This window comes from Lissotriton vulgaris, chromosome 12 (assembly GCF_964263255.1).
Source record: "Lissotriton vulgaris chromosome 12, aLisVul1.2, whole genome shotgun sequence".
NCBI lineage: Eukaryota > Metazoa > Chordata > Amphibia > Caudata > Salamandridae > Lissotriton > Lissotriton vulgaris.
The window spans coordinates 794,086,790-794,114,722 of NC_141700.1; the positions used below are offsets into that span (position 1 = coordinate 794,086,790).

Sequence of the window (27,933 nt, forward strand, 5' to 3'; positions counted from 1 at the left end):
TTCCATAAAACCAGTTTTGCCCAGCTCTGGAGCTCTTGCCTCCCGCTCTGGCACGAAACCACACAAAAGACAGGGCAGTGTCCAACCCCTTGACAATCTTGTCTTTTGGGAGGTACCAGAGCTCCTCCAGGTGGCCACTTGATTCTACTATGTTGAATCGTAGCCCTTGGGAGTCTCTGACTGGCTAGGACAGCTGAGTATCGTCCCTGACCCCCTCTGATAGGCGGGTCACCACAGAAGAGGTCATTCCCCTTTTTAGGATGACTTAAGGGCTCCCCTGAGGGTGGATCCTTAGATTAGTCCCGACAGTAATTTCAAGATCTGACTGCCTGTTGTTTGAAGACTTTTCAAAGACTCTTCTGCTTGTGGACACTAGAGCTCAGTTGTTCTTCAAGTCAGGATCTATGACAAGATGGCTTTCAGTGGGAAGATGACTGCTGCTTCTTTGTCCTTGTGCTTCTTCAAGTTCTGCACCTCAGTGCATTCTACGAGTCACCAAAGACTCAGCCTGCATCCAAGCTAGTAGGAATTTCTCCTGGAGTGAAGTAGTCACTTCCCTGCATCCGCAGGCTCATCTTGGTCGATTGGATGATCCTGTTGTCGCATGGACATCGCCCGACACTGCAACACTGGTGGAGGTTTGTTGGTTCTCCAGAGACCTGAACATATGCCCTACATCTTGGGCGCCAGTAACACCTCTCCAGCCGATGTGAACCGCCTCCCTGTGCATCGGGTCTGTTTGTCGTTGCCAAGGCTTTTTGTCTCTCCACAAAAGATCTTCAAGCTCTAAGAAGCCCCAGACTTCAGCATTGCACAGCTCGTAGATCGTCATCCTGCCCGCATCTTCTGAATCAGAGGCCTCCATCTCCTGTGTGCTGTTGAAGCTTCCCTGCAACTCCCTGTGCCTGCTGCTAGAGGGTTCTTGGGGAGGTGGTGGGGGGGGGGGGGGCTCCATTGATTCCTGTTGGCTCTCCTACGTGCAGAGGGCCAGCTCTGACTTGCCCTTGCTGGGTTAGTCCCACAGACCTTGCTGGTCTGCAACACAGCATCTTCACCTGCAATCCGTTGTTTGTGTTTGCCCAGGCTTGTTGATGGTCCTGCTGGCCACTGACCTTCCTGCACTTTGTCTACTGGTGTGGGACAGCTTGTGGAAGGTTCCTGTGCTCCTGCATAGTCACCTGGGCTTCACAGCTGTTGCTTCAACCTCACCGTGCTACAGCAAGAAACTCCAACAAGGGCTGGTATTGTGCTCCGGTGCCTCATGGTCACCTCTGGGTGATTTGGACTCTGTCCCCTCTGCTTTCACGTACTTCTTGTCTGGATTCCACGTCCTGGTTCCACTGGCCCAGTCCACGAGTCTCTGTAGCTGCTGATCTTCCACAAACCTCCATTGGCGTCTAAGGGTGGTTCCGACACCACTTCATCTCTATGCACCTGGGCTCCCCGGTGTAGATATTCTGGTTCCAATGATGTCCACAGCTAGGGTGGCTCTCCATTCTTCCTTGATGTAAGTGTTTCTTTCAGGGCCCTTTGGGAAGGGTCATAGAACAGTAAAAATCCTACTGCGACTTAACCTGTGTTATCCTACGGACATCTGACCAGGTGTAACCACTCTCCACCCGGGTGCCTTGCTGTTCCTGGCTCCTTACCTTGGGTGGTTCTGTAATTCCCCTGGGCTCCTCCATCCTCTGGCATCAGTCCAGTTTTGGTACTTACCTCACATTCCCCAATTTTAGTATTTGGTTTCCCCATTCCAACCCCCCCCCCCCGCCCCCATCCTTTCCCTTGTTGGGCCCTTTGTGTTTTCTTGTGCTCCTGACCGCTTTCTGAAGTATTTCTTGTATGTTGTAGATAGGAGATATACCAAGTTAGTGTCTAGTGTGGGTTAATACATACAAAGTATTTGTATACTCGCCTGGTGTGGTGCTTTCTTTCTTTTGTGAAAAGCTTACCGACTGACTATTGTGGTAAATACACCTGCTTTACACTCTCCTGAACAAGCATTAGCTGATCTCCACAGCTACCCCTTGAGAGCTTTGGTTTTTAGGGCCCTAACCCCCATACCTAAGGGTTGCCTGGACTCAGACCACGGTGCCTCACCATAGTAGGACACTATATACTGAGCCAGCCTCCTACATTCCAAGCCTCTACTTCCCGTGGCGCTTTCCCTTTTGCTCCCTCAGACAGGAAATCCAAGTGGCTGTATAGCTTGGGACAGAAAGTGTTCTCTACCACAAACATACAGTGAGTAGTAATATACAGAGATTAGCGCATACCATGGCTGTGATATTTACTAGTAATATACAGAGTCCAGCACATACCGTGGCTTCGATATGGGTAGTAATATACAGAGACCAGCACATACCATGGCTGCGATATGGACTAGTAATTCACGGAGACCAGCACATACCGTGGCAGTGATATGGGTAGTTATATACGGAGACAAGCACATACCATGGCTGCGATATGGGTAGTTGTATACGGAGAACAGCACATACCATGGCTGTGATATCGGTAGTTATATACAGAGATCAGAACATACCATGGCTGCAATATGGGTAGTTATATACGGAGACCAGCACATACCATGGCTACAATATGGACTAGTAATTTACGGAGACCAGCACATACCGTGGCTGTGATATGAGTAGTAATATACGAAGATCAGCACAGACCATGGAAGTGATATGGGCTAGTAATATACAGAGATCAGCACAGACCATGGAAGTGATATGGGCTAGTAATATACAGAGATCAGCACAGACCATGGAAGTGATATGGGCTAGTAATATACAGAGATCAGCACAGACCATGGAAGTGATATGGGCTAGTAATATACAGAGATCAGCACAGACCATGGAAGTGATATGGGCTAGTAATATACAGAGATCAGCACAGACCATGGAAGTGATATGGGCTAGTAATATACAGAGATCAGCACATACCATGGTTGCGCTATGGACTACAAATATAGACGCAGTGGTGGATGTACATAACTTTCTACATTTTGGGTTTACTCACAGCTCACATACTTATGGCAAGAATTAGGTAAACGCTGGGCTGTTAATGAAGGCCTTAAAGGGGTGTAGGCCTTAGGCCGTTCAAAAAGATAATTTCAGCGCTCACAAAGTATGGGAATGGCAGAGAACAATGAGACAATTAACTGCTTTAAAATACCAAGTGGGAAAATGACTTTGATAAGTGAATATGGGGTTTGCACTCGGGGCAAATATAATTGCTATCCAGAAGAATAAAATATCGAATTGTGGTGTTCTGCTTATGCAGCAAAAGTTCTTAGCTTCTATTATGCACCGGAGAGACTGCGACAGTTCTGTCGAGTACAGTCACAGTTGCATGTTATGGGTGAATACGGTATGTTCTTGCTTTTCTTTGCTTTCTAAGTGAAGCGATACTAGCATAATGTCAGCAGTAAGTGTGCTAAAGTTGAGCATAATAAAATTCCATTTTAACCAATGAACGTTATATTGTATGCCATAACCTGTTGAAGTTGCGTAAATGTGCAGCAGTGTTAACGCATCAAATTAAAAAATATTTTGGGAGGCACCTCCTATGTAATTTTTGTCCAAAATTATTATATCCCCAATCAATTTCGTTTCTGTTCCTTCATTTTGTGATGAAACAAAAACATTTTTTTTCAAAGAACTTTTTTTTTTCAAATAGCTTTCTTTTACTGGTTACTTTGCAAACATAATAATGCTCTAAATGTTTAAAACTACAGATGCAGAGTCTTTCTTTCACATCCCATCAGCTATTTGTTTTGCGGTAACGGCTTTATGAAAGATTGGTGTATTCTTCTTATTCTTATTTCAACTTTCCTTAGTACAGCATGAAAGATGACCTTAACATTATCATCAGATTGTTCATCTACCTATTTCTTCTGATTGCAGAGTTTGGCGTTATGGTTTCCTAAAAGCTTGGTTGTTTATACTGTCATTTTTCTAATACTCTTGACACTGCTCTCCTTCCTGTGACTCGGCTTTGCATAGAGTTATTAATCTTATATTATGTATAGGTTTATTGCAGCAGAGCCACAGTCGGTTATAGAATAATGAAAACCTGATCTAGCACAATGTAATACATTAATAATCCTTTCAGATGTGCAATGAACCTTTGTATAAATAAATCTTTGAAATGGCTCATTCTGCCTTTATTCTTACATCTGAAGCTAAAAGCCAGGCCTGTCCTGTTCCTTCTCCTTGCATTTTCAAAGCATGTTTATTTGAATGCGGTGTGTACTCAGAGTTAATATGCAGTAAAAGACCATGCGCCTTTTTCTTCATAATTGGACTATAACATCATTTAGACGTTCTGATACCTATATATTTATATTTTTCATTAGGTCTAATGCAGGTCTAAAAGATTTTGATGTATAGACATGTGTTAATTAATTTACTTAAAGTCCACCTGCAAATAAACATTGTGAAGGAATTCTATTCAGTGATTCCTTTCTGTTGTGTGTAATCTTGTGGATTATGGACACAATTTGACAATGTCAGTGTTTCATTGTCTTAGAACTTTGTTAGTATTTTCTATATCCTTTTTAATTGGTCCAATTTTATTTTCTCCCTCGTTCTTCTTTTGTTTCCTTTGTATTCCCCACACCCCTCTTTATTACTCTTACATCCTCCCTACTCCCATTCATTTCATCCCATTCGCCTATTTATTCCACATCCATGTCGTCTTCTGTCCTCCTGATGTTTACTACTTTCTATCCACTCTGTCACCTCATTGTTATTTCCTCTTTTGTGTTTTCTATCTCTTTTCTTTACTTGCTTCATCTCTTTCTTGCTCCTGTTTCCTCTCTTCTCTCTTGTCCATCGCTTCTTTCTGCAGGAGCCTGGAGGTGGGGTAGGACAGTGACTCACAGGAAGGAAACATGGAGAGAACGGCCAAGAAATATGTCAATGCTGAGGAAGAGGAGGAGATGGTGAGTGAAAGGAGAAATGCTATTGTGGAGAATTGTAGGCGCTTTCAACAACATTCAGAGCTATGTATCTGCGTTATATTCTGAGATGTTTGGTCTTGTTTACTAGAACATCCCTAGATCAACACTGAGTTGGATTAAATTGTTGGTGAGCACCTGGGCCCTTTCTTCTACCTGAGCACTTCACTTTGCTGCCCTGACCTCAGTGGGAATAGTTAATTGTAGCCATAGGACAGTGGTCCTTCAGACGCATGCATCTTAATCGGCCTTCTTGGGTCTTGTGCTGCCTCGCAGAGGCACCTAGCTGTTTCATTGCTTCTGGGCAAGGAGCCATTATGTAGGCTTTAGTCATTTTTATTGCATGAAATCCGAGGCTGGAATTCGTACTGTGATTAAAGAAAAGTGTATTCTTTGGGGTGTTCCAATTTTAGAATGGAAGGGCTGGTTTCTGATGGAAGAGAAAGTTGCCACCAGTAAAATAGTTTGTGAAGAGCCTAATGTGGACTGAAGATAGGAACAAAATGCCTGTTTCCAAAGTTAGTCAATTCATTCTTAAGAAACGTGCAGATCGTGGCTGTCGATGCTCTAATTAAAAAAATTAAGCGAGTTAAGGCATAGGATTGAGTCTGTATGAAATACCAGATTTCCGGTCAAAACCATAAACGTTTATTAAAAATCAAGAACACTTATGAAGGCAAAAAGTTGTTAGTTAAATTATTGAGAATCAGTAATCGTATTAAGTTAAAATCGACTACTTCCAGAGAATTAACAGAAGGTCGATGTATAAAGCAAGTAAACAGCCAGAACTAAAGCATAGTTAAGCTAGAGGACTAACCTAGTCCGCCTCAAAAATCTCTTTGTTATAGGGTTTTAGACGGGAAGGCGAAGCACTTATATGGTGAGCTGAATTATTGGGGCTGGATTAACAAAGGTACATTAATTGAACCAGTCACTTTTGAAATACCCAAGATATATGAAATAAGATGCAACTGCTAAAGACTTGATTTGCTGCTTATTAATAAAGAGGTGTGCATAGGAAATGAAAGTGATGGCAGTGCATTTATGTAATTTATCAAACTAGAACGCCTTCAGTGAATAAAAGGCTAATTCGTTCAAGCCTAGAAAACTGCAACATATAGGAGCATCCTGGACGTGGCTTTCTTGGAGGATCACACATTAGCACCACTACATTTTATTAAATAAACAACACCATGAACAAGGAAAAGCACTCCCAGTAACGGAAGTATGTAGCAGGAGCAGGTCCCTGAGCCAGCTCTCCCCTCGCTGCAGATCAGTAGGCCTACTGACTCTGTAGACCGCACCCTATTCTTTGCCGCTCCTGCCACTGTTAGTGTGTGCATTCGTTTTGTATTTTGCCTCGGCTGTTATCCCCTTATTTAAACTTTTTATAGATGCATTTTCACTACTGCTGCTGTGCTGTCGCCTCCCTCGCTGTTGTTCATTAAAAGCTTCTGTATCTCCGTTGCTTGCATTGATCCATCGTACCACTGCTTTTTCTCATTGCTGGCCTGTCGCGCCACTCGCTCTTTTCCTGCCGTTTTTTTTGCTGCGCCACCCAGCGCCCCTCCCAGGACCTACTTAATGGAAGCCGCAGCGCGGCCGTGCCAAAGGCCATCCAGTCTTTAACTGACCGCGCCCAACGCCCGCAACCCTGGCCCACCCACGACAAAGATATACAACAGCCAAACTCAAAAACACTGGACTTCAGACCCCGCAACAACTACTGCCGCACCGCCCCTCAAGCAACAGCAGGCTCTTTTTCATGCCAAACTGTCGTATCACCAGCAACACCGGAGCACCCATGCTCCCAAAGAGAACCACCACACCGATCCTGAGCACTTTCCCACGTCTCCGCTGCCTCCTGCTCCACGCACAATCGCTCTGCATGCATGCCACTGAGATATTGGACACCATCACTTCCCTCACCCTGATGTGATCTTCCTCACCAAGACCCACTCAAACCATCATTCGTCCCCAACATTGCCTCAGCAACACCCGATGACTACAAGATTGCACACCAGGACCGCATCAACAAACACATAGGTGGAATTGCCATCCACTGCACCACCGCCGCAGACGTTACCACCCTGCTCAAGGAGCAACTCAACTTCTAACTCCACACGATGAAAAAAAACACCATCAGAGACAGCCTCCACTACAGATCACCTAGGCCTACCCCAGCTTCTGCAGTCCCATTCCTGTTTTCATCACCCGCCATCGACTCCCAACGCTACATTTTACTCAGTGACCTCAATATTCACCTCGACCACCTCAATGGCTCCAGCACCTCCAACCTCAATGGCTCCAGCATCGCCAACCTCAACGGCTCCAGCACCGCCATTGTGCAGTTCACCATCGCAGGACCCACGGCACCGCACCAAGCTGCCCAGCACTGCTCACCGGAATTGGAGTGACGTATCGGTGAGCCAGTGGTCTAATGCCTTCAACACTGCTTGCCCTTGCACTACAACCAACCTTGAACAGGCAGGCAAGAACTGGATCAATAATTGCGCCGACAGTACCGTCCCGTCCAACCCACCAAACGCAGGAGATCTTCCAAACAGATCAGTTGGCATACCACAGAACTGAGAACCACCAAATGAAAATGGATGGAACTTAAAATAAAATGGCGCACCAAAAAGAGCCCACAGACTGTCTCTCCTTTAAGACCTCCCTCAACCTATGCCACCAACTTCTGACAGAGACAAAAAGGGGTGCCCTCACTGACCGCATCAAAGACAGTTCTAACCACAGTAAAGAACTCTTCAATATAGTCCGAGAATTCTCCAACCCTTCAGCCACTGAAAACATCATCACCCTCTCCCAGGAACTCTGCAATACCCTGACGGACTTCCACGACAAGATTTCCACCATCAACAAAAACTTCACACCCCAACACACCATCGTCGACACATCAGCCTCCTTGCTCCGACAGACGCAAATCCCATCCACATGCTCACCACCAGTAATCAGCTTGCCACCAACGACACCACTGCCATCATGAGTTTGGCCCACTCAGGATCAGCTACGGACCCCGGTCCCCACCATATCCACGATCTCTGGAGCAAGATAGTCCGCAATGAGCTCACCACTATCCTCAATGCATCCATCACCATGGCCACCTTCCCGGAGGAATGGGAACATGCAGCATTCAAACCTCTCTTCTAGAAACATTTCGCTGACTCCAGCAAACTTAAGAACTATCTTCTCATTTCCCTTCTCACTATCCCCGCCAGAGTCTTCGAAAAAGCTGTCAACCATCAACTTGCGTAACACCTGGAAAGAAGCAACCTGCTGGACACCTCTAAGTCCAGATTACACTCCAGCCACAGCACCGAAACCGCCCTGATCACAGATGACATCAAAACCTTTCTTGACCGGGTAGACATGGCTGCCCTGATCCTTCTCGACCTAACAGCAGCTTCCGACAAAGTATCCCATCATGCCCTCATCAAGAGACTTTGGCACATCGGAATCTAAGGAGATGCCCTCAGCTGGATTGTCTCATTCCTCACAAGCAGAACCCATAAAATCCACCAACCTCCTTTCAACTTTGAACCTAAGAACATCATCTGCGGCGTCCCTAAGGCCTACTCTGTTCAACATCTACATGACCCCCTAGCCAGCATCGTCTGAAACGACAGACTAAACCTCATATTGGACGCAGATGACACTTAGCTCATCCTCTCTGTCTCAGAAAACCCATCCACCACCGTGACCACTTTCTGCTGGTGAAAGACTGGCGTCGCCGCCGGATGAGAGACAACTGCCTCAAACTTAACAAAGACAAGACGGAAATTCAGATCTTCTGGAACAACACCTCCCTGTGGAGCAACTCCTGGTGGCCTTCTGAAGTCTGGCCCTCGCTGACAGACCAAGCCTGCAACCTTGGAATCCTCCTCGACTGCAAACTCACCATGAGAACCCAGATCAACGCAGTCACCACCGCTTGCTTTTTCACCCTCTGCATGCTCCATAAGATCTTCAAATGACTCCCTGTCGACACCTGATGAACTGTCACTCAAGCTCTCATCACCATACGGCTGGACTACGTTAATTCCCTCTACGTAGGAATCACCTCTCACCTCCTGAAAAGACTACAGACAATACAGAATGCAGCGGCCAGACTCCTCCTCGACCTTCCCAAGCAGACCCACATTACCTCTCACCACAAGCTCCACTGGCCCCGTATCCGGAAGTGATGTCAATTCAATATGTTGACCCATGCCTACAAAACCCTTCACAACCATGGACCAGCTCGCATCAGCCACCGCCTGAACTTCCACCAACCCTCCAGACACCTGCACTCCCCCCCCCCCCCCCCCCCCTCTCTCTCTCTCTCTCTCTCTCTCTCCCTCGCTCACTTCCCTCCGTAACCGCCGCAGCAACTGTGGAGGATGCTTCTTCTCCTACCTTGCATCGAAAGCCTGAGACAAGCTCAATCTTTACCCACGGGCAGCATCCTTTTTTCTTGAATTCAGTAAAGGACTCCAGACCTGGCTGTTCACCTGCTCCTCCTTCCCAGCAGCACCCTCGGGCCGGATACCCTCGCATGTGACAACCGTGCTCTGTAAATGCTGTTTGATTTGATGCATGTGGCGGATACGTGTTTACATAAAATAAAAGTACACTTTCTGTACATGTGAAATGATGCCAATGCAGCTGTTTGAGTCATAGTAAGACTATTTCAAACACATCTAAATTAACCTTTTTAAATGATTAAAAATGCGTTCCCATGGTCCATGAAATCCATTCAACTGATGCTCCTCAAAGAACCTGTAAAATAATTGAGTTTGGCCCATATGAACCTATCCTCCCCAAACACCCACAGGCATATCTTGTTTTTACTCTCTTCTGCTAATCTGTGGTGACTTTTTTCTGTGGCGAGTTGATGAACTTGAAAAAAAAAAAGAAAGTTGTGTGGAAATCTCTTCTTAATCTTGTCAAGCAAATGATCCTGAAGAATTTAACACATCTACTTTCTGACATCACTGCTAAATAATCTGCTGCCCACCATGGATTTTTTTCTGCAACTGGGAAAACACATTGGGATTAAGCAAACTTGGTGTTAAAAGGAATCACTTCAATTCCTAATATGGGAAAACTAAACGCTTTATTGCTCAGTGAGCTCTAAATGAGCAGAAACGTCCTACAATGCTAGATGAGGCTTGCAGGGCTGTACATGGGGAGCGTAGGCCTCTGCTGGACAGAGCGGGTATAGTTAAACCATCTGCATCTTCTGTCCACTAACACACACTCTGCTTCCCCAGGAAATCACTGGATTCAGTCCCTGTCGCTGGAAGATCTTCCTGGTGTGCCTGGGGACACTGTGCTCTGGTGGTTTCCTCCTCCTCTTCCTCTACTGGCTGCCGGGATGGAGCGTGAAGTGGACATGCCACAAGGTTGTGCTGAGGGATGCCTGGGTGGTGCTCCTACGGACCACGGTAAGAAAGGTTTGTTGGGGCTGTGTTGCAAGTTGGCCCTTTAGGATTAGATACTGATAATTGCTAAACAAGTGGTTGCTGCCACACACAGTTGATGTTATTACTGAAATTAGTGTGGCTCTAGAGATGTCTCAAGCACCTAAATCCAGATTGGTGTCTGGGAAAGAAAATGCCACCACCAGTGATGTTTAGTTGATAGCCTGAGAATGGCATTGAAGGCGCCTGCAGACGGCTCAGGGATTAGGGTGGTCAGTGTGATCTCTGCTAAAGGTTCATCAGTTCCGCAGATTGTATAGATTTGGGCTCTGGCCACAGGGACACCGAATGGTTTTGTACGCAGTTTGGTACAGTGCGTGAGAGCTAGCAGTTTTCTTGTCAGCCACAGTGAGTCATTGTAGGATGTGTTTCTTCAGATTTTAGGTCTAGTTAAAGTAAAGCTGATAGTGTGACACTCTGGACAGTGTCCGTGCAAAGCAGTCTCTGTGGACCCGCTCCTGGCACTGTTCTTTCTGACGGTTGTCTTCCTGAACTGAAGCTTAAAGAGGGAAAACGTAGCTCCTGCATATAAGTCTTAAGAACTCATCTACTTGGGCCATATACAAAGGTCTGATGGGATGAAGGAAGGGAGGGCTCTATCCTATTAACAATGCATTGTCGCAGTCTATACGAAATGTTCCTTTTTGACCAGTTTTTTCTATATAAATATCTCCTTAACATTGGAGTGTAGCTCTCAGTTCAGTTGTCTCTGTCTTGCAGGATGAGTTTCGGACCTGGTTCCGTGTGAGGGTGCGCACTCTGACAGCCCCGGGATGTGACCCTCTGGGCTTTCCTCAGTCCACAGAGACGAAGGAACCCCACCCAGCGTCTCCTGAGATGGAGGAGGAACAGGAGTGTGAGGAGGGCCTGCTGTCAAAATCTCTTGCGGTGGAGCTCAAAGAGGTGAGTAACCCTTCATATTCCCATCACAAGCTTGTTCTGTGTCCTCTTAAACTCTCCCTGCACAGGAAATCTGTGTTGGGGCAAACCAAAGGGAATTTAGACACTGCAAACTACTATGCCTGGGTGTAGACATTACTCTCTCTTCTTGTCGGAGCCATAAACGGTAATTATTTGGTTTTTATTGATTATTGGTCTGCAAACTCTTTGATAAAGCCTCGGTTTTTAAGCCGCAGCCATACCTATAAGGGTCCTAAAAAAATTATATTTGTGGACTGTATTCTACATACTACTGACCCTTGTAGGATGAGACTTTTTGCGTTTGGGAAAATGGCTAGTTTCATAGTACAACCCACTTAATATTCAATCATTAGATTTGCTGGAGCACAAGCACTCCTCCTGTAGCCCTTTTGGCTTGATGCAAGGGAAATGTGAGGGAACAAATGTAGGTGTTATCCTTATTCGATTTGCTTCAGCAACACAAACCTCTAGGGACGCTAAACGTTATTACGAATCCTTTCTTATTTCAAATGTGAAAGGGCCTGTGTTGATTACAATATTCTAACGCAACATCCCATGGAACTCTAAATTCCCTATATAATGCTAAGGATTAATTGGGAGTATAGAAATACCTCAAGGCCATATTTTGGGGTGACCGAATTTGTAGTTTCAATCCTGTCCACGTGTCATCATTTGGTACATCAGAAGAGAATGTTGCCCAGCCTGACGCTTGTTGTTAGGTCGTCTGCCCACCATAACTCGCACCATTGTTACTCTTTTGCATCGGCTGTATTAAATACGTAACATCTCTTATTGTGCTCTAATTCTGTCATTAAAAGTTACGAATGCTGGACATGCAAATGAGTCTAACATTGAGCCAAGATTATCAGATAATGAAGCATCCTGTGAATAGTGAGGAAAATGCAGCTAGAGGTACTTTTACACAGAAGTTGTAAGGTACCGATTGGATATACAGAAGAACATGGGCCCTAACTGCTAGTTTAGCCACTAAACCTATGTTTTTATACAAAGCAATATAGACTTTATTCCATTCTCACCAGGAAATGACTAATTGAGTGTGAAGTTCTATAAGCAGTTGATCACCTTGGCTTGTGCTTTTAAATACCAAAAGTACCTTCTCTAAAAGTCATTCAACAGAGTGGTGCGAAATCTATGCTGATCGGTTCTTCTTGTGCAGCTGTTTCTTTGTTTCTAGTTGTTGCGGGTCTTATTTTATCATTTCTCATTTTCCCCGGTGGATTCTTGTCAATAAAAAAGCATACTTTATATCATAAAATATCGACCGGCAACAAATGATTGAATCCTTTGGTGGCAATCTTGGAGTACCTTTTTTCTAATTGTTCAGTTTAATTAAAACTTACGTTCCTTCTTTAAACATGCACTACTGGCAGACTCTATTCGGGGTGGGCGAGGGGAGAAGAACGGGGCAATCAAGTGGGGGTTGAGTTAGTTTTGTTCTGGGGCCTATCCTGTTATGGCTCTTTCCTCACTTGACTCTCAGGGTTACTAGGGCGAGCTGTTGCAGAAGTCTGAGAGAAGTGGCGTTAGGGTGATCGAGCTCAGCACTCTATCATCTTCATGTCCATCATAGGGTTTGTATGTACAAGACAGAGTACTTTATTCATGCACTTCCACTAAATACTGCGCAATTCAATGATTACACAAGTTCTTGTCTTTGGAAGCAACCCTCTTCCCCCCCCCCCCCCCCCCCCCCCCCCCCCCCCCCTCCCTGTAGATGCGAATCCTGCTCTCCTCCCAGATGATTCCCACCACCCCAGCTCGGAGCTCTCCTTCTGGTGAGTTCAGAAATGGTGTAAATCAGACTTGGGTGAAGTTTACTGTGGTCTTACCTTCCATGGGATATGCAAATCGTAATGAGTCCTCGCTGGCTGCTTTGCACAGGGGTTGATCCCCTGGGGTCTGGGTGAGCCAGCAGGTTTTGCTGAAGAGTCCTAGCCAGGCACAGGCTATGTCAGTCAGATTACAGAGCTTGCCCAGCCTCAAACTCAATCAAAAGATATTGCGAGGTCCGGCTACAACCTTCTCCTCTGATGCAGCACGTGGTGCTGCATGGGCAGAGACTGATACAACTCATGGATCAGATGTTGAAAGTCTTGCAGATTGCGTACGGACTGCACTGTCAGAAGGGGCATCTCTAGTTCGGTCAGTGGCAATTGTTCACTTGCAGCCTTCATCGGGCCAACTTCAGTCACAAAGTTTTGCCTACAGCAAACAAGCAGTAGTAGTCTTTGAGTCTTTGTCTAGGCCTGCAACAAACGCAGTTGTGGCCCCGACTAAGCCAACAGTGAGCACAGTGCAACAGTTTCCTCCAGTAACCTAGATGATTATCCAGGGGGGATCCACAGGCTCCAGGCTCCTCCCTAGGTCGCTCTTGAGTAGTCCACTCTTCCTGGATGTCCCACAGCCCCTGAGGACACCCTCTAGGAGCTGCAGGGCAGGACTAGTTTCTTCAGTAATAAGTCTTCGCTACTTAAACAAAAAAAGGGGGTGGTGGTAAACATCTATAAAATAGAGTTCATTCACCATGCCCTTTCTGAATACACCATCTGTCCTCAGTGCGTCTTCAACAAACAGGATCCTCAGAGAATCCGCACCGCTCCGGATTCCCGGGAGGGTAGGTTGGCCGCGCACTGATGGGAAGAGTCCGTTGCGACGCCAATGTGCATCCCGTGACTCTGGAGTAGTTTGACTTTTGAGCCCCGATATTTTGGGTCCCCACTCAAGAGGATCCTGTTTGTTGAAGACGCACTGACTACAGATGGTGTATTCAGAAAGGGCATGGTGAATGAACTCTATTTTATAGATGTGTACCACCTCTCCACCCCTTTTTTTTTCTTTTTTCGAGTAGGTAGTAGTTGCTTTATGTCCTGAAGAAATGCCACAATCATTTTGACAATCTAGGGCATGAAACATGTTGACCACTACGTACACTTAAATACTTGACAAGACTATTAGCGTCTTTGGGCCCTAAGTATTTCCTGTTTTTAATCATGACAAGGAACCCACTAATTAAAGTTAATTTGGCATGCTTCCATAGTTCTTTTTAATCCACATACTCCTGACACTCTACTTACCTTAGATATATACCACACGTCCCACACACACCCACTTCATCTAAAGCAAAGACCACGTTCTAAAAAAAGATCTCCGGCAAAGAGCCCCCTTGAGGTACCCGTTGGGCTTTGCAGTGCTGGCCCAATGAAGAGCTGCCCTATGATGGAGCATGACACCCCTTTGGGTGTGTGAGGGCCCTTGCTCCTTATAGGAGCCACTCCCATTTCTTCCTCTCTCCCACTTCTAGGAACAGCATACCTCTTTATTCATAGTATTAGAGTTCAATGCATATTGTTTTTACCAAAAGTGTATTGACATGAACCAGTACAAGTTTTTTTCCCAAGGAAGCAAATCATAGATAATGATGACGCGTGTTTGAGGTTGTGATGCATGCTTATACTGCTGCTGTACAAAAGAGACTATTAATGCATGGAGAAGTGTCTTTGTTGGACACTGGCTGTTGTGATGGGAGCTGAAGCCTTTGGCTGTACTGCTGTGACTATAAGGGCCAGTAGCAATGAGGCACCTGGAGACGGCGTGGGGAAATGAATGTGGGCGTGAAATCTTTAAGAAATTTTAAAGGATAAAAGAATGGATCTTTCAGCAAATGATGTGATTGTTACATGCATGAGAGCCTCAAGAATTTAGTGTCATATAAAGTGTCCTGCATTGAAAATAAAGTACAATAATAAAGGAATTATTGGCCGTTTTGCCAGAGCATGTAAAAACTAAGTAAAGTCTTCGAGAACTAAATGTGTTAGTAAAGGTAGCCACATTTTATTACATGAAATTAGTGAGTTTAATGTTGTTCTGAATGTTAAAGAAACAAATGTCTGTAATAAATAAGTTTTATATAAAACAATTAGGAATAGAGCGGTTGAGTCGGTTTCCAAGGGATTTGAGTGACAGAATTAGAAGATTGGAAAGGTCCAAGTATCTCATTGTGCTTTATAGTAACACGATCACTAATCTTATTCGAGTTCTCCATTTTCCCATTGCTGTTGGAGATGAACGGCTGCAGAAGTCAAAGAGCACGTGTGTCATTGATTCTCAAGTATTGAATCTTACATTGATCCTCATACTTGAATTATCCCCTCTATCGAGCTGGGACTCCTACTTAAGAACTTGTCAGCACCGCAATGTTAGACATAGCCTGAAAAGCTTTAACATGGTCGTACAATTAACCTGTTCACATCATTTCAAGATTACCAATCGGAAGCAATTCCACTGAGGCTTCCATACCTCGGATTTCATTGCACAGTTGTGAGCGTTAATGTATAGTTGAGCCCGGACGGGGTAGGAGGATCGGTGATATGAGAATCTATAATAGTTACCAAGCCTGGAGAGCTAAGGTTATAAATGAGTAACCTTTTCCGCATCAGTATAGGATGCTTCATAGATTCACATGCTTGAATCGGAGATGAAGCATACCGTCAGCATCTTAAGGTGGATGGCGGCTCATTGAGTTTAAAAGGGCTCAGCTCAGCGGAGAAGATGGTGAGAAGTTGCTTGTGCCTCCTCAACATGCTTCTGCACCGAGTCCTGGCAAAAACGTTGAGTAAACGTGCGCCTGTTTTTCTGTTGTCATGAATTAATATTCCAGCAAGGCCCACGCAATAGCCCATGCTTCCAGTCTGGTACATTTTTACTAGTTACATACAGCTCTTCAAGAGGAGCTAAACTTTGTATTTAACATATATCTAAAAACACGTTATTGACAGGTTTTCCTCATGTGACTGTTGGGGGTATTCTTTAGTAACATGCGCTGTCCTTTTTTTGGGCATGTGCTCTTTCTGCATCTTTGTAATCCATAATGCAATGAACCTGTGTGGTGCTTATGTGTACCATTCACTCTGTACCAGGTGCTACTTTTCATTTTTCTTCCAGACTTCTCATGTTCTGTCTTTCACTTTGTTAGCTGTTTTTAATGGTCACATGTTTACAGGAGCGGCCTCAACCTCTGGGCTCTTAACTATACAGGACACTTAGTGTAACATCAGTGTGATGTGCATTTGTACATTTTTCGACTACTTTTTTTTATAGAATGACAATTATTTTCTATGAACGCTAATGAAGAGGCCCTGACATTTAATGATTAGTCAGGCACTATCTGCCAATTGATCTTTTACTCCAATCGTGGACATGGATTTTGATCAAACAATTTTTTCTTGGTCACGATTGGTTTTCTTCTGGTGTTTGTCCTGCTGATACCTAGAGTAAGGCAATCATAGTCTTCTCTCTGGACTACTCTCTGCTATGTGACTTAAAACAATTGGAATTAGTTTCTTCACTAAGCCCAATGCAGGTGAATGGCTGTTTTGCATTTGTTAAAGCAGTATGAAGTTTCTCCTCTGTCACAGTGATGGAGCTACTGTTTGATAATAACATTTTGTTCTCAAAGTGCTACAATGCGGTGCAAGTAAAACGTAGAGCAGAGGCCCTCATTGACTATTTTGTTGAACGCTGTTTTCTGCACAACTTCTGAAGAATGTTCTTCCCAGCATTTTAGGCCTGCAAGGGTTTGAGAGCCAAGCAGGCTGTAAAGAAAAGCAATCACACGCTAACTTCAAGAAGTGACTTTCCAGAGCAAGTACTGGAAATATTTCAGAGGTCCTTCTGATCTCCTTCTAGGAGCGCCGAACCCCACCATCAGGAGGAGCACAACCCTAGTGAGGGAAAGGCGTTCCATAGAGTTGGCTGTTGGAGAAGACTCAAGAGATTGCTTTGGGCACTTTCCGTCCATCAGCCGAAGGTGGCTCTCTGTCCTTAGTCTTCCCCGTTAATGTACTCATTCCACATGGTTTCTTTTTTCCAGTTTAACTGGGAGATTGGAGTTCTCCTAAAGGCTTTCCTGGCCCTTTCACTAAGAACATTACCAGTGCCAGAGATTTTCCATAGGGTTAGCACAGTTCGGACTGAAGTCTACCTTGAAAGTGTTCAAGAAGTACCTATGTGGGAGCGGTCTCCCTTCTGCTACAGGTGGCCCATGTTGTTCAAGCTTTGACTCTTCACTAATAGGTGCCGGACCTGCCACAGGAAGATTCTCAAGCCGTCCCCTTCAGTGCAGCACTCTCCACTGTCTGGATGTCTTCGTCAAACCGAATGGATCCCAGCAAGTACATTGTCTCAGTAATTTATGAAAATGTTATTTTCATACTTATTAAAGTGCAAATAGGAAATACACAACTTGACTAACATAAAGCTGAGTAGAATACCTTCTCAGTAATGCTTTCTTAATTGCGAATTCCATTGATTGCACTGGGTGTAGTTAATAGAAAAAATTAAGAAATACCATTAAGCAAAAAGTAAAGTTTAAATTCAACTTTTTAAACATATAAGTTCCTTTATCGCTGAAAATCTGTAGGTCCCAGAGACCCTGAAACAGAGTGGCCATCTTATATTTTCATATTTATGAGAGGATCCCAGCAAACCCTGTCATGTTTGTAGCCCTTTTCATGACTTACCATTTCCCACCCCCTAAAATATTATTTCTCTGTCAGTCTTCACTTGATTTCACAACTCTTTAACACACTTTTGTAGATGTGCTTTGCTGCAGCAAGTTTTCTGACAGAACTGCAGAACTTTCTGTCCCAATTTACCTTAATTCATTCTGCTATTTAAAAGTGCTGTGTTTGCATTTGAGGCATGAAACTGAAAAGACACTCTGGCCCCAATACGAGTCGCTTGGTACTGTACTGTGGTGATTTTACCATTTCTGTTCAGTAGAGTCAACCCGGTACTGTGCAATAATTAGTACAATTCAATAGAACGGGGATTTACTGTGTTTCCCTGATTAATATTTGAGACCATAAAACCACGCAGAATCCACTATTCCATACAGTTTTACTGCATACTTTTTATTTTACACTTGGAAGCATTCTAAGCTTCCCTCTGTTAGAAACAAAAAAGCATCTTCAGACTTGGCTGCCAAAATATCATATGTTTTTTTTTTTATTTAGAACCTTTGTTTTTTCTGGCTGGAAAAATCGTGTCAGATTCTTCCACACCTTTTAAATCTGGGTGCGGACGAATCTAACCACTAATAATTAGGCAGAGCAACATTTTGTTCCTTCTGACTTGTAATAACACCCTCTGATTTTCTTTCCAACATTCGCACCCTAGACATTCTTCCCTGCTCTAGCAAGCCACTATTGATTACCCTAAAACCAATATTTATAGTATACAATAATGTTTCTATGTAAATAATGTCAAGTTATCCAAAGCCTCTCGTCTGTGATTTCATTTGTTCAACTGCTCCCCGCGTGTATGGAGGAGCCACTTGCATTTGTAGGCTCTCAAACTCATTAGGTGACATCCCCCTTGTTTGGTCATAATTATGATGACGATGCTCTAATCGCCACATTCTTGTGCCAAAAGAAGTCCTATTTGAATCCTTCACGGAGTCCTTGTGACCCCGCAGCTGCTATACAAGGGAGATCTTAGTATTTGCTCTTCTGATTTCTAGGTTTCTGACTTTTGTCTTAAAGCTGCAAAGTAGTTTTTATTTTCAGTGTATAATGCGGTCAGCCTGGCTACACCACACATTGTACAATCTAGCTATTACAGTAAGTGAATGCTGCTTTTGTGCAGGAATACATGAATCCGCCTGCAAGTAACCCTCTTTGAGAGATCCTGCTCCGTCACAGGGTCGGGTAACACAAATGTATGTGGTGACCTTTTACTTTTATGCCAAAGAAAGTTATGCTGAGCAACCACTGGGAATACAGTAGTTGTGTTTCTTTCTTGTTACAGACTCGATACTTCATCCACCACAATGTGAAATACCTCTGGGACCCCAAGACTCAGTCCTTCCAACGGTTAATGGCACTGGAGAGTGGGGTGCCATGCTCTGCCATTCACAAGCATCACAGCGCTGGACTTTCCCGCTCCACACAGGACTATCGGTAAGTTTATTTTACACTCTGCCAAGAATGTAAGATTGGTAATTATAAACCGGATGATCTGTGGGTTTTGTGAACACCCTTTCTGTTACAGCTTCAGTAACTTTGTGTTGTAACAATTAAGATTCCATAAAATACTTGGCTGCAGAGAATAAAGTACTGTAAGAAATTGGATTATTGTCTGGGTAACTTCACACCTCAAGGAATAATTACAGCCCTTACCAGGGCAAACCCTCAAAGTCACTAAATTAACCGGAGTCCAACCCCCTGGTAGCTATAGCAAAGATCAGACAGGCTTAACTTAGAGCAATGTGTAAAGTTTTTGTGCCGTACCAAAGCAGTAATCAAGTCAAAATGCAAAACAATAAAAATCCAAAGCGAAATTAGAAAAAAAAATAATACTTCAATAAACAAAATTCCAATAAGGGGTACCAGAGATATGAATTATTACAGATTTAACCAGAAGTAGCACCAAGAAGCATAAAGTGTCAATAATAGTCCATGGTCGCGGTAGTCCGAGACCTCGGTGCAATTTGATACGGACTGCGATGGAGCACAGGTTGGATACACTAACCAGGTTCGTCCTGGCCAAAGATGTTACACTCTGGCATTAGTCCTTTATGTCCCGATTTACCACAGGATTACAGTTCTAAAGCCCCCAGAACCCCCAAGAGCAGGGTCCGATCCAGGTCCAATTGCTGCCGGACCAGTACATAGCAAATCTTAATGTAAAGGACTATCCAGCATGACCGAGTCCTTTTCTTTTTTTCTTCTTCTTTTTTGCAGTTAAATGTAGCGTATACTTTACCTGCAGGTATTGAAGAGCTTTACAGGAGCACCAGTCACATTACAGAACATTACTTTTTTTGTATGAAGAGCTTAACTGATTTACCCAGAATCTCAGGATATTGAGCCGCCAACGTGCACATTTACATACTCAACACACATACACGGAATGCCAATTCAAAATTCTTGGGTTCACACTAAGCAGAACTTCACACAAGTGGGGCCTTTGGACTAATGCGCAGAAATGAGTCTGGTATGATTACAGATTCCCAAAACCTCTGTAGTGACTAACCATGGGCATGAACATCACATGGAGCCATGGGGCCTGCAGTTGGACTTCTGCTGGCAGGCCCTTAACTGACTTCCCACTCTGGGCACATTTTCGGGACCATAATGCTGCCGGTCTAGATCTTTACTCTGGTTCCAGGATCAATGGATGTCCCTGCACGCCAACAGATTCAGCAGAGTCTGTACCTGGTCCCGTTCTGCTGCCTGTTTCCAACCCGAGCAGATGTCTGTCTGCACCAGGCCTACGTCACTCTATGAAATTACCAAGGCACAGCCACAAGTGATCATGAAGATGATGATGAAGAGGAGGTGGACAAATGGTTCTCTTCTGACTAGAAGGATGAAGGACTGCTTAGGCCCTTGGTATGCTGGTGGATTATGCACCTACCCAGAAACTGATCTGTATTCATTTTCTGGCCCACCAACAGAAAAAAGCACCTCTTCAACTGAAGTGTTGGATTTGCAGCTACTCGCTGTTGAGACTAAATCTAGTTTACTAACTGAAAGACTCCAGCCAAGGCCAGCTTTCTTGGAGCCTCTAGTGCCCTTAAATGAGGCACTGATGGAAGCCCTCATACCCTTCCGTTCAAAATCATGCTCTGCCCTTGAAGTCAGTCTACTGTCCATGTAACACAGACAGGCCCCTGAAAACCACGATAGACTCTGTGCATTATTGTACAAGACTCCATGGCAAAGTGATCTTGTCCTGAATCCTTTTTCTTGTAACCCTCCACGCAGGGACATTTTCTCAACAAAAGACTTTGAGTTGAAATACCTTCAGGAGTTGGAGCCTGAGAAACCCGCCACGTACTTAGGATTGTTCCAGTATAAAACATTGATGCAATTGGGGAGACATGTGCTTCCCTACCCCTTTTTCTCTCGAGGGAGCAGTGCTCCACGAGTCCTGACTGTTGGCAGCATATTCATTGATTCAAAGTCTTCATTTGCACCTGGGAACTTGTTTTCTGTCCATCCAACTTAAGTAAAGTCAGAGTTTTGAGACCGCTGGAGACCCAATCACTCTTCTTTGTTTATTTTTGTTGTATTTGATGTTCCTGAACATTACACACTGCTAGCGGTGGTATGATGCTACATTAACAGTATAAGTGAATATGGCAAAATGCAATGCAAACATTAGACGCAGAGTCCATTTTCCAAGGATGGAGTTTGTAAGATGACATCTGACTTCTACTTACAGATGATAAATAACCTCATCTTCCCACTTTCTTTTTCTGCTTCCCTTTGTTTAATGCCTGCGATGGAGTGTAGTCACATAAATGATCACCACAGCGTCCCTGAGAAAGGGTAGCTGGGTCTCAGTAGATGGCTCTGGCCCCTGCATTATGTCCCTGCCTGGAATCCAGGAAGAACCTCTCCATTCAGAATCATTCATTTGAACTAGAAGGAGGAGCTTAGTTCAGATTGGTACTAGACTACTCTTTCCCTCTGTTCCCCAATACTCCCCATCCCCTCCGCCACCCACCTGATTTTGTGAACATCTTTGAGACCTGGACATAAATGCCCCTTGTGCTCTCAGTGCTTCCCGCTACTTCATTCTGGCTAGGACAAAGCCTGAAAGCACTACTAGACTGCCCTGCTACCTTTCTTTTCAATTCAGGCGAAAGTGACTTAAAGTCCTCGTACCCCTTGCCACAAGACTGAAGGGGACATGATGCAGAAATGACCTCTGAAAGGTAGTCCTAATTCTTTTTTTTGCCTTGAGCAGCGCTCTCTGGGCATCATTTTCAGAAATTTCAATTTTTTAACTCTTCCAGAAAATGCTTTGAGGAGTTGTTAACTTTCCTCAGAATATTCCATGAGTGGAGATAGAATAGTAAACATGCTTCCTGGACTACTTGGGGAGAGCTGCGCTTTCCCCAAATATTCTACGATTGAAGTTAGGCTAATAAATTTGACCTTCCACACCCATTGCTGCTCTGAGTGAGCATGTTGTGTCGAGAAACACCTCTGTGCTCTTGACAACTGCTGCACATCTGCTGATGCTCTGAGATACCCTCTACAGAGAGGCGGGCCGATTTTCTACGTCCGCTACCGTGCTCCTAGTGAATGAATTTATTTCATGCCTTCAACACTGTGCAACATTTTTGTATCGTCTCATGTACTTTGTTTTCCAGGTGCTTTTTCAGCTTATAATATTTACATCGGAGAGGTATTTTTGTATTAATCGCACATCCTTGATTGGACATTGATAGCTTTATTGCAACTGATATATGTCCTCGACTGTTATTCAATGTCTATCGGGGAATTCATGTAGGATCAGTTAGACTAAGTTATCAGAGTTTCCAGACAGTACGGAATCTGCAGACCAGTTCATGCCTGAAATGTTGTTGCTGTTTATCCCGTCACAATCGAAGCACCAGGGACTTGTCTGGGTGTTTAATGTGATCTACTTGCCTCTGTACCCTCCCCACCTCTCTTTAAACACTTCAACATCGAGCATAAAGACTCGACTTAGAACCTCTTTCCCTATGTTCATGACCAATTTATCAATCCTGTTCTATGTCACACACTCCGGAAAATCTAATGATCAATCCTTATGGTGCACTACACCAAAGCATAGGTGCTCTTGATTTACAAAGCGGTGCTCTGCTACACGCTTCACTCTTATGGACTACAGTAACCAACCAAGTTGAGTATTACATAATAAAATATCAGATGCAGTAGATCTTTACAACTTTTCAATGACTTGTACAAATAAAGAATGCAGAACTAGCCCAGATATACACACCGAGGAAAGGTTAGATTGTCATTTTGCAGAGTTGGTGGAAGAAACCTGACTTGTTGCTCTCTGAATCTGGAAAAATTTAAAAAAGGATTCCAACAGGTTTATGGCACATCTTTATTTAATAGTTTTATATAGTGCTGTATCACCATTAATCTATTTGGGCGCTTTATATAGCAAACGCCAAGAGTGAATCAAAATTAACAGGAAGTATGGGGGAATAGTTTGAGGGATAGGGGTGGTGGGGGTGCAAGCAGCAGTTGGAAAAGGAAAGAAGCATGGAAGATTTTAAACTCATTTGCCGGTTCCAAACATATGAAATATGAATATTGAATCTCAGTTCTGTCATTCGTGACTATCAGATCATTTTCAGACCCCACTTGTTACCTAGACTTTGTTCTGATATTTGTGGGTATTTGGCCTTTCCAGGGTCTAAATAGTTGGAGTTGTCAGAACCGAAGTGCCAATGGGAGCCTTTCAACCGTATCGGAATGCCAAGATGTTGTGCGTTATTCTTATTTTAGGAAAGTGGGAGCTCCAGAAGCTTGGAAATGTGCCTGTATGGTTTGAGTACTTGGAAAGATCTGAAGTTCAGCGTTTCCAGTATGAGAACTCTTGCTTCTAGGTTGTCTGAAGCCTCCTGAAATGGTCAGGCGGTCAGTGAGTTGCCAGGTTTGCCATATTGTAGCGCTTTGAAGGTGAGGCAGTAGACTGTGAACTTGATCCTTGCCACTAGAGAAAGCCAATGCCTATCCCTCAGGATTGGAGATATGTGATCAGGCCTTTTTCTCTCTGCAATAAGGTGCACTGTGGAATGGAAAACAGCCTTTAGGAGGGACAGTGTGGTTGTTAATAGGACTGACATGGTCTTAGTCTATTCTGAATATACTTGGATAACTCTTTCAAGACGGCAACCAGAGAAGACCTCTGACAAAGAGCACATTGGGCATTGCAGCACCGGCCCGAGGAGCTGCCCTATGATGAAGCATCATCTAATAGGGGTGTGGATGCACCCTTGAACCACTCGCACAGCTCAATTGCGCCATTTCGGCCTCAATCCTTTTTTCTTTTTAAGTCCTCAACGTTTTCTTTGTATACTTTTCTTCTTGTCATTTTTTATCCGAATTCATCTATAGTACTCATCCACACGTGGAAATCTGCACCATTTTCCAAGTTTCAGATATTTATGTTGTTTCTATCCCGACCTCCATACTTAAATACGATTGAAGCAGAGTTCATCAAAAAGCAGCGTTTATTTCTTTAAGAAACCCAATGCATTTCGGGCTGCGAGCGCCCTTCTTCGGGGGTCACTATAGGGAACAATAAAACGTGAATCAATTACACGTGTACAATCATGTTACGTTTAGAACTGTAAAACAGCATAACTTTGTATACAAGTTATTCTAATCATTGCTTGATGTAAATTGGTTTGCTACAGTGTTCCCACCATGATACAAACTGTCTCCAATCATTCAGCTGATTTCCCTGCATTCTGTAAACACGCCAATGAGTGTTGAATTTCCAACTTCCCATACACTTGATCCCTCTGTCAAAATGTGCCAAACGAAAAGCTATTCCCTGCTTGCTGACATTTTGCTGTTGATTCGTAGTGCAGTTGGCGCTTCACTAATCACCTCACTCATATTCCTCCCACCTCTCCAGACGCGCTGACTCTGCGCCATGTGTATCTAGATTTAACCCCTATTATAACATTCTTCCTAAACCACCATTTAAACAGTGGTATCCCAAATCTCGCATACACAAACTGTCGAAATCACCATCTATTAGAACTCGCGGCTACCCCGTTACACGCCACAAGATTCTCCTACCTGCCACTGCACGTTGCAATCCGCCCTGTACGTTCTCTTTACCAGCAAGTAATCGTCTGCTTCACTCACTCACACCTCTTTAAACTCAACGGCCCGCCCACATTACTATTGATTGGTCCTTAATTAACCCAGTAATCAAACATCGACGTTTATCATGTAAACGACCAGAGACTTCATTTCCCATGATGCAATATAACATTTTACCTAAAAGAACACTATTGTCATTTGTAATCATGTTGCACTGTAGTATTATGTAAATCAATGTTTAACCACCAAGGAATGTTCATCGTGTAAGAGTCACAAGTTTAAAGTCCATTCTCAAAATAAAGAATTAACTGCGTCTTATTGAACGAACCCTAGATGTTTCACCAAAACGTGCGGAAACATGAAACACGTTTGTGTTTCATACCTTATTCTTTTTATCAAGCGGGTGCTATCCCAAAACGGGGCAAAGTTCATCAAGAAAATAAGGGCGCTCGCAGCCCGAAATGCATTGGGTTTCTTAAAGAAATAAATGCTGCTTTTTGATTAACTCTGCTTCAATCGTATTTATGTAGAGTTCGGGATAGTCACAACATAAATATCTGAAACTTGGAAAATGGTGCACAATTCCACGTGTGGATGAGTACTTTAGATGAATTCGGATAAAAAATGACAAGAAGAAAAGTATACAAAGAAAATGTTAATGACTTAAAAAGAAAAAAGGATTGAGGCCGAAATGGTGCAATTGAGCTGTGCGAGTGGTTCAGGGGTGCATCCACGCCCCTATTAGATGTTGTTTCATTTTCTGGTGCCATAACGGGTTGTCACCTATCATTCTGCACGCATTCAAAGGAAAACGTGGACAAGTTTGAACAGATCAAGAACAAATGGTAAAAACGGAACAATAGGAGTGCATCCCACCCCCATATTTTCTATGATGAAGCATGACACCCTTCGGGGTGTGTGAGCGCTCTTGCTTCTTATTGGAGCTATCCCATTGCAATCACGCATTCTCTCTTTTTTAGCACCTGGTTGTAACTTCCATACCATCCTCATTCCCTCATTCCCCCCCCTCCCCTTCACCACCCCCCCCCCCCCTCTGTCCCCACCCTCCTACTCCCACAGAGAAACAGCCTACTCTTTGTTTTTCTCTCACTAAGGCCAGACTTCGGCCTCGCCAGAAGCTACTGCTGACTCTGGATGCTCGGCAGGTAAATCTCCCACTCAAGTAATGACAGTAGGAGTCAAATCAAACCCGAAAAACGAAGGTGATTGCTAATGCCTTCATCAAGTGATACTGTTGATTTCCATGATCTGCTGCCAGTGTATTGGCCAAAACTAAAGCGATCTTAGAAATGGCATTGCTGACTTAACAGAGTGACGACGACTTGGAAATGCTGTGGACCAGCGCAGAGTTCCATTCTCCAAAGCAATAGGATGGATAATGGAAGCATTGCAGGAAAGGGCAGATTAGAAAAAGTCTAAAATGGATGATCCTCTTGCTGACCTTCCTTAAAATTCTGAGCGATGTAAAGATAACAAGAAAAGTAATCACTGTAAAACTACTGACTGCAGACATTGCTACGTTAGCACAAGATTGGCTGCCGTGCTGCTGCTTTTGCGCACGTTACTACATGACTTTGTTTTCACTAAGCTCGGCTCGTGCCTGTTCACATGAGAACTGTCTGCCTTTCGCGTTCCTTTCTGTTCTCTATGGTTTTCGTCTGCACATGATGTACAAAGTTGAAAAACGATGCCCCCTTTTATTCTGCTCTGGTCAGTCCCCACCACCTAGACATAACACGAAACGCAGCTGCACTGCTGACAATCGATGCTTTTAATATTCATGCATGCATGTTAGAGGCACTTGGAGAAAAATCTTTCCAGAGAGAAGAGCTGTGCGTGTCCGGAGATGTAAACCTTTGCATCTAGACTTGGAGGTATGGGGTCCCCTGACAAAGCCCAGAGGTCTTCTTTTTTTTTATAATAAACTAATTCCTAACATGGGGAGGGTGGCAAGGTACAGTAGGCCATTTCCCACCAGCTTTATACAATGATACCCCTGTTCATATTCTATGGAATTGTAACCAAGCTCGCTATATTGTGTTTATGCATTCTGCTATTAGTGATAGCACAAGTACTGCATTTTAGAGCACGTTGGTTAAAATAAACATTTTAAACTTTCTCTGATTACTCATGTTGTGGACCAGTATGAGTGAGTGAGCGAAAGAGTGTTCCTGCTCCCGCGATTCCTGAGAGAATCTGAGCTACATGTTCTGGGTTGTCTAATCATTGGTAACTTCGCTGTAGTACGGAGAATGAAAGACACTATAGCTAGTCAGATTGGGATTTTGGGCACTAAAGTGGGTAGTTGGTACACCACTATACACCGAGGTCCTGGTTTCCTGCTCATAGTTCTGTATATGTGCAGAATCCCTGCAACACTCACATCCTTTTCCTTCCTCCCATGAGCCCCAGAACACTCTTCTGTCTGGCAGTCCTGTGCTTCACTTAATCTAGTTTTCAACTCTAATAAAGTACTACGCAGTAATGACAAAATGTAAAGTTCTTCATTCCTTTGTGTCTCTTTCTTTTAAGTCATCATATGTGTGTGGTCATAGAGTATAAATTGTTTTTGCGATCTCTGGTATGAAAGCAATGTTTCCAAAATTAAAAGAAATTGACTACTTTGCGAAACATTTGCTTCTCTCTTCTACAGCAAGCTGTTCTATGGCGCTAACCAGATCGAAGTGAAAGTGCCTTCTATCCCCAAACTTCTCATCAAGGAGGTGAGAGCGATCTGGGGGCATTGTGGGGGGAGGATTCTGTGATTCTCGAGAATATTGCATGGCATATTTACACACAAAATATATAGTGGTGTATGCTGTGATTGTTTTGCTTGTTTTAAAGTTGCCTGTTGCCTCTTGGTAAACAGAGTGTGTGCTGTTCTACACAGGATATG

General features: G+C 43.9%; 1 protein-coding gene across 1 annotated transcript in view; it reads left to right on the top strand.

The window, feature by feature from the left end:
• Positions 1–27,933, top strand: part of LOC147678739 (polyamine-transporting ATPase 13A3-like) — a 250,836-nt gene that overhangs the window by 63,278 nt on the left and 159,625 nt on the right. The window contains exons 3-7 of the mRNA XM_086946198.1: positions 4,855–4,948; positions 10,237–10,410; positions 11,167–11,349; positions 19,195–19,346; positions 27,691–27,760. Of these exons, the coding sequence (XP_086802324.1) occupies positions 4,898–4,948; positions 10,237–10,410; positions 11,167–11,349; positions 19,195–19,346; positions 27,691–27,760 (630 nt within the window). The 5' untranslated portion in view covers positions 4,855–4,897. The remainder of the gene's footprint in view (positions 1–4,854; positions 4,949–10,236; positions 10,411–11,166; positions 11,350–19,194; positions 19,347–27,690; positions 27,761–27,933) is intronic.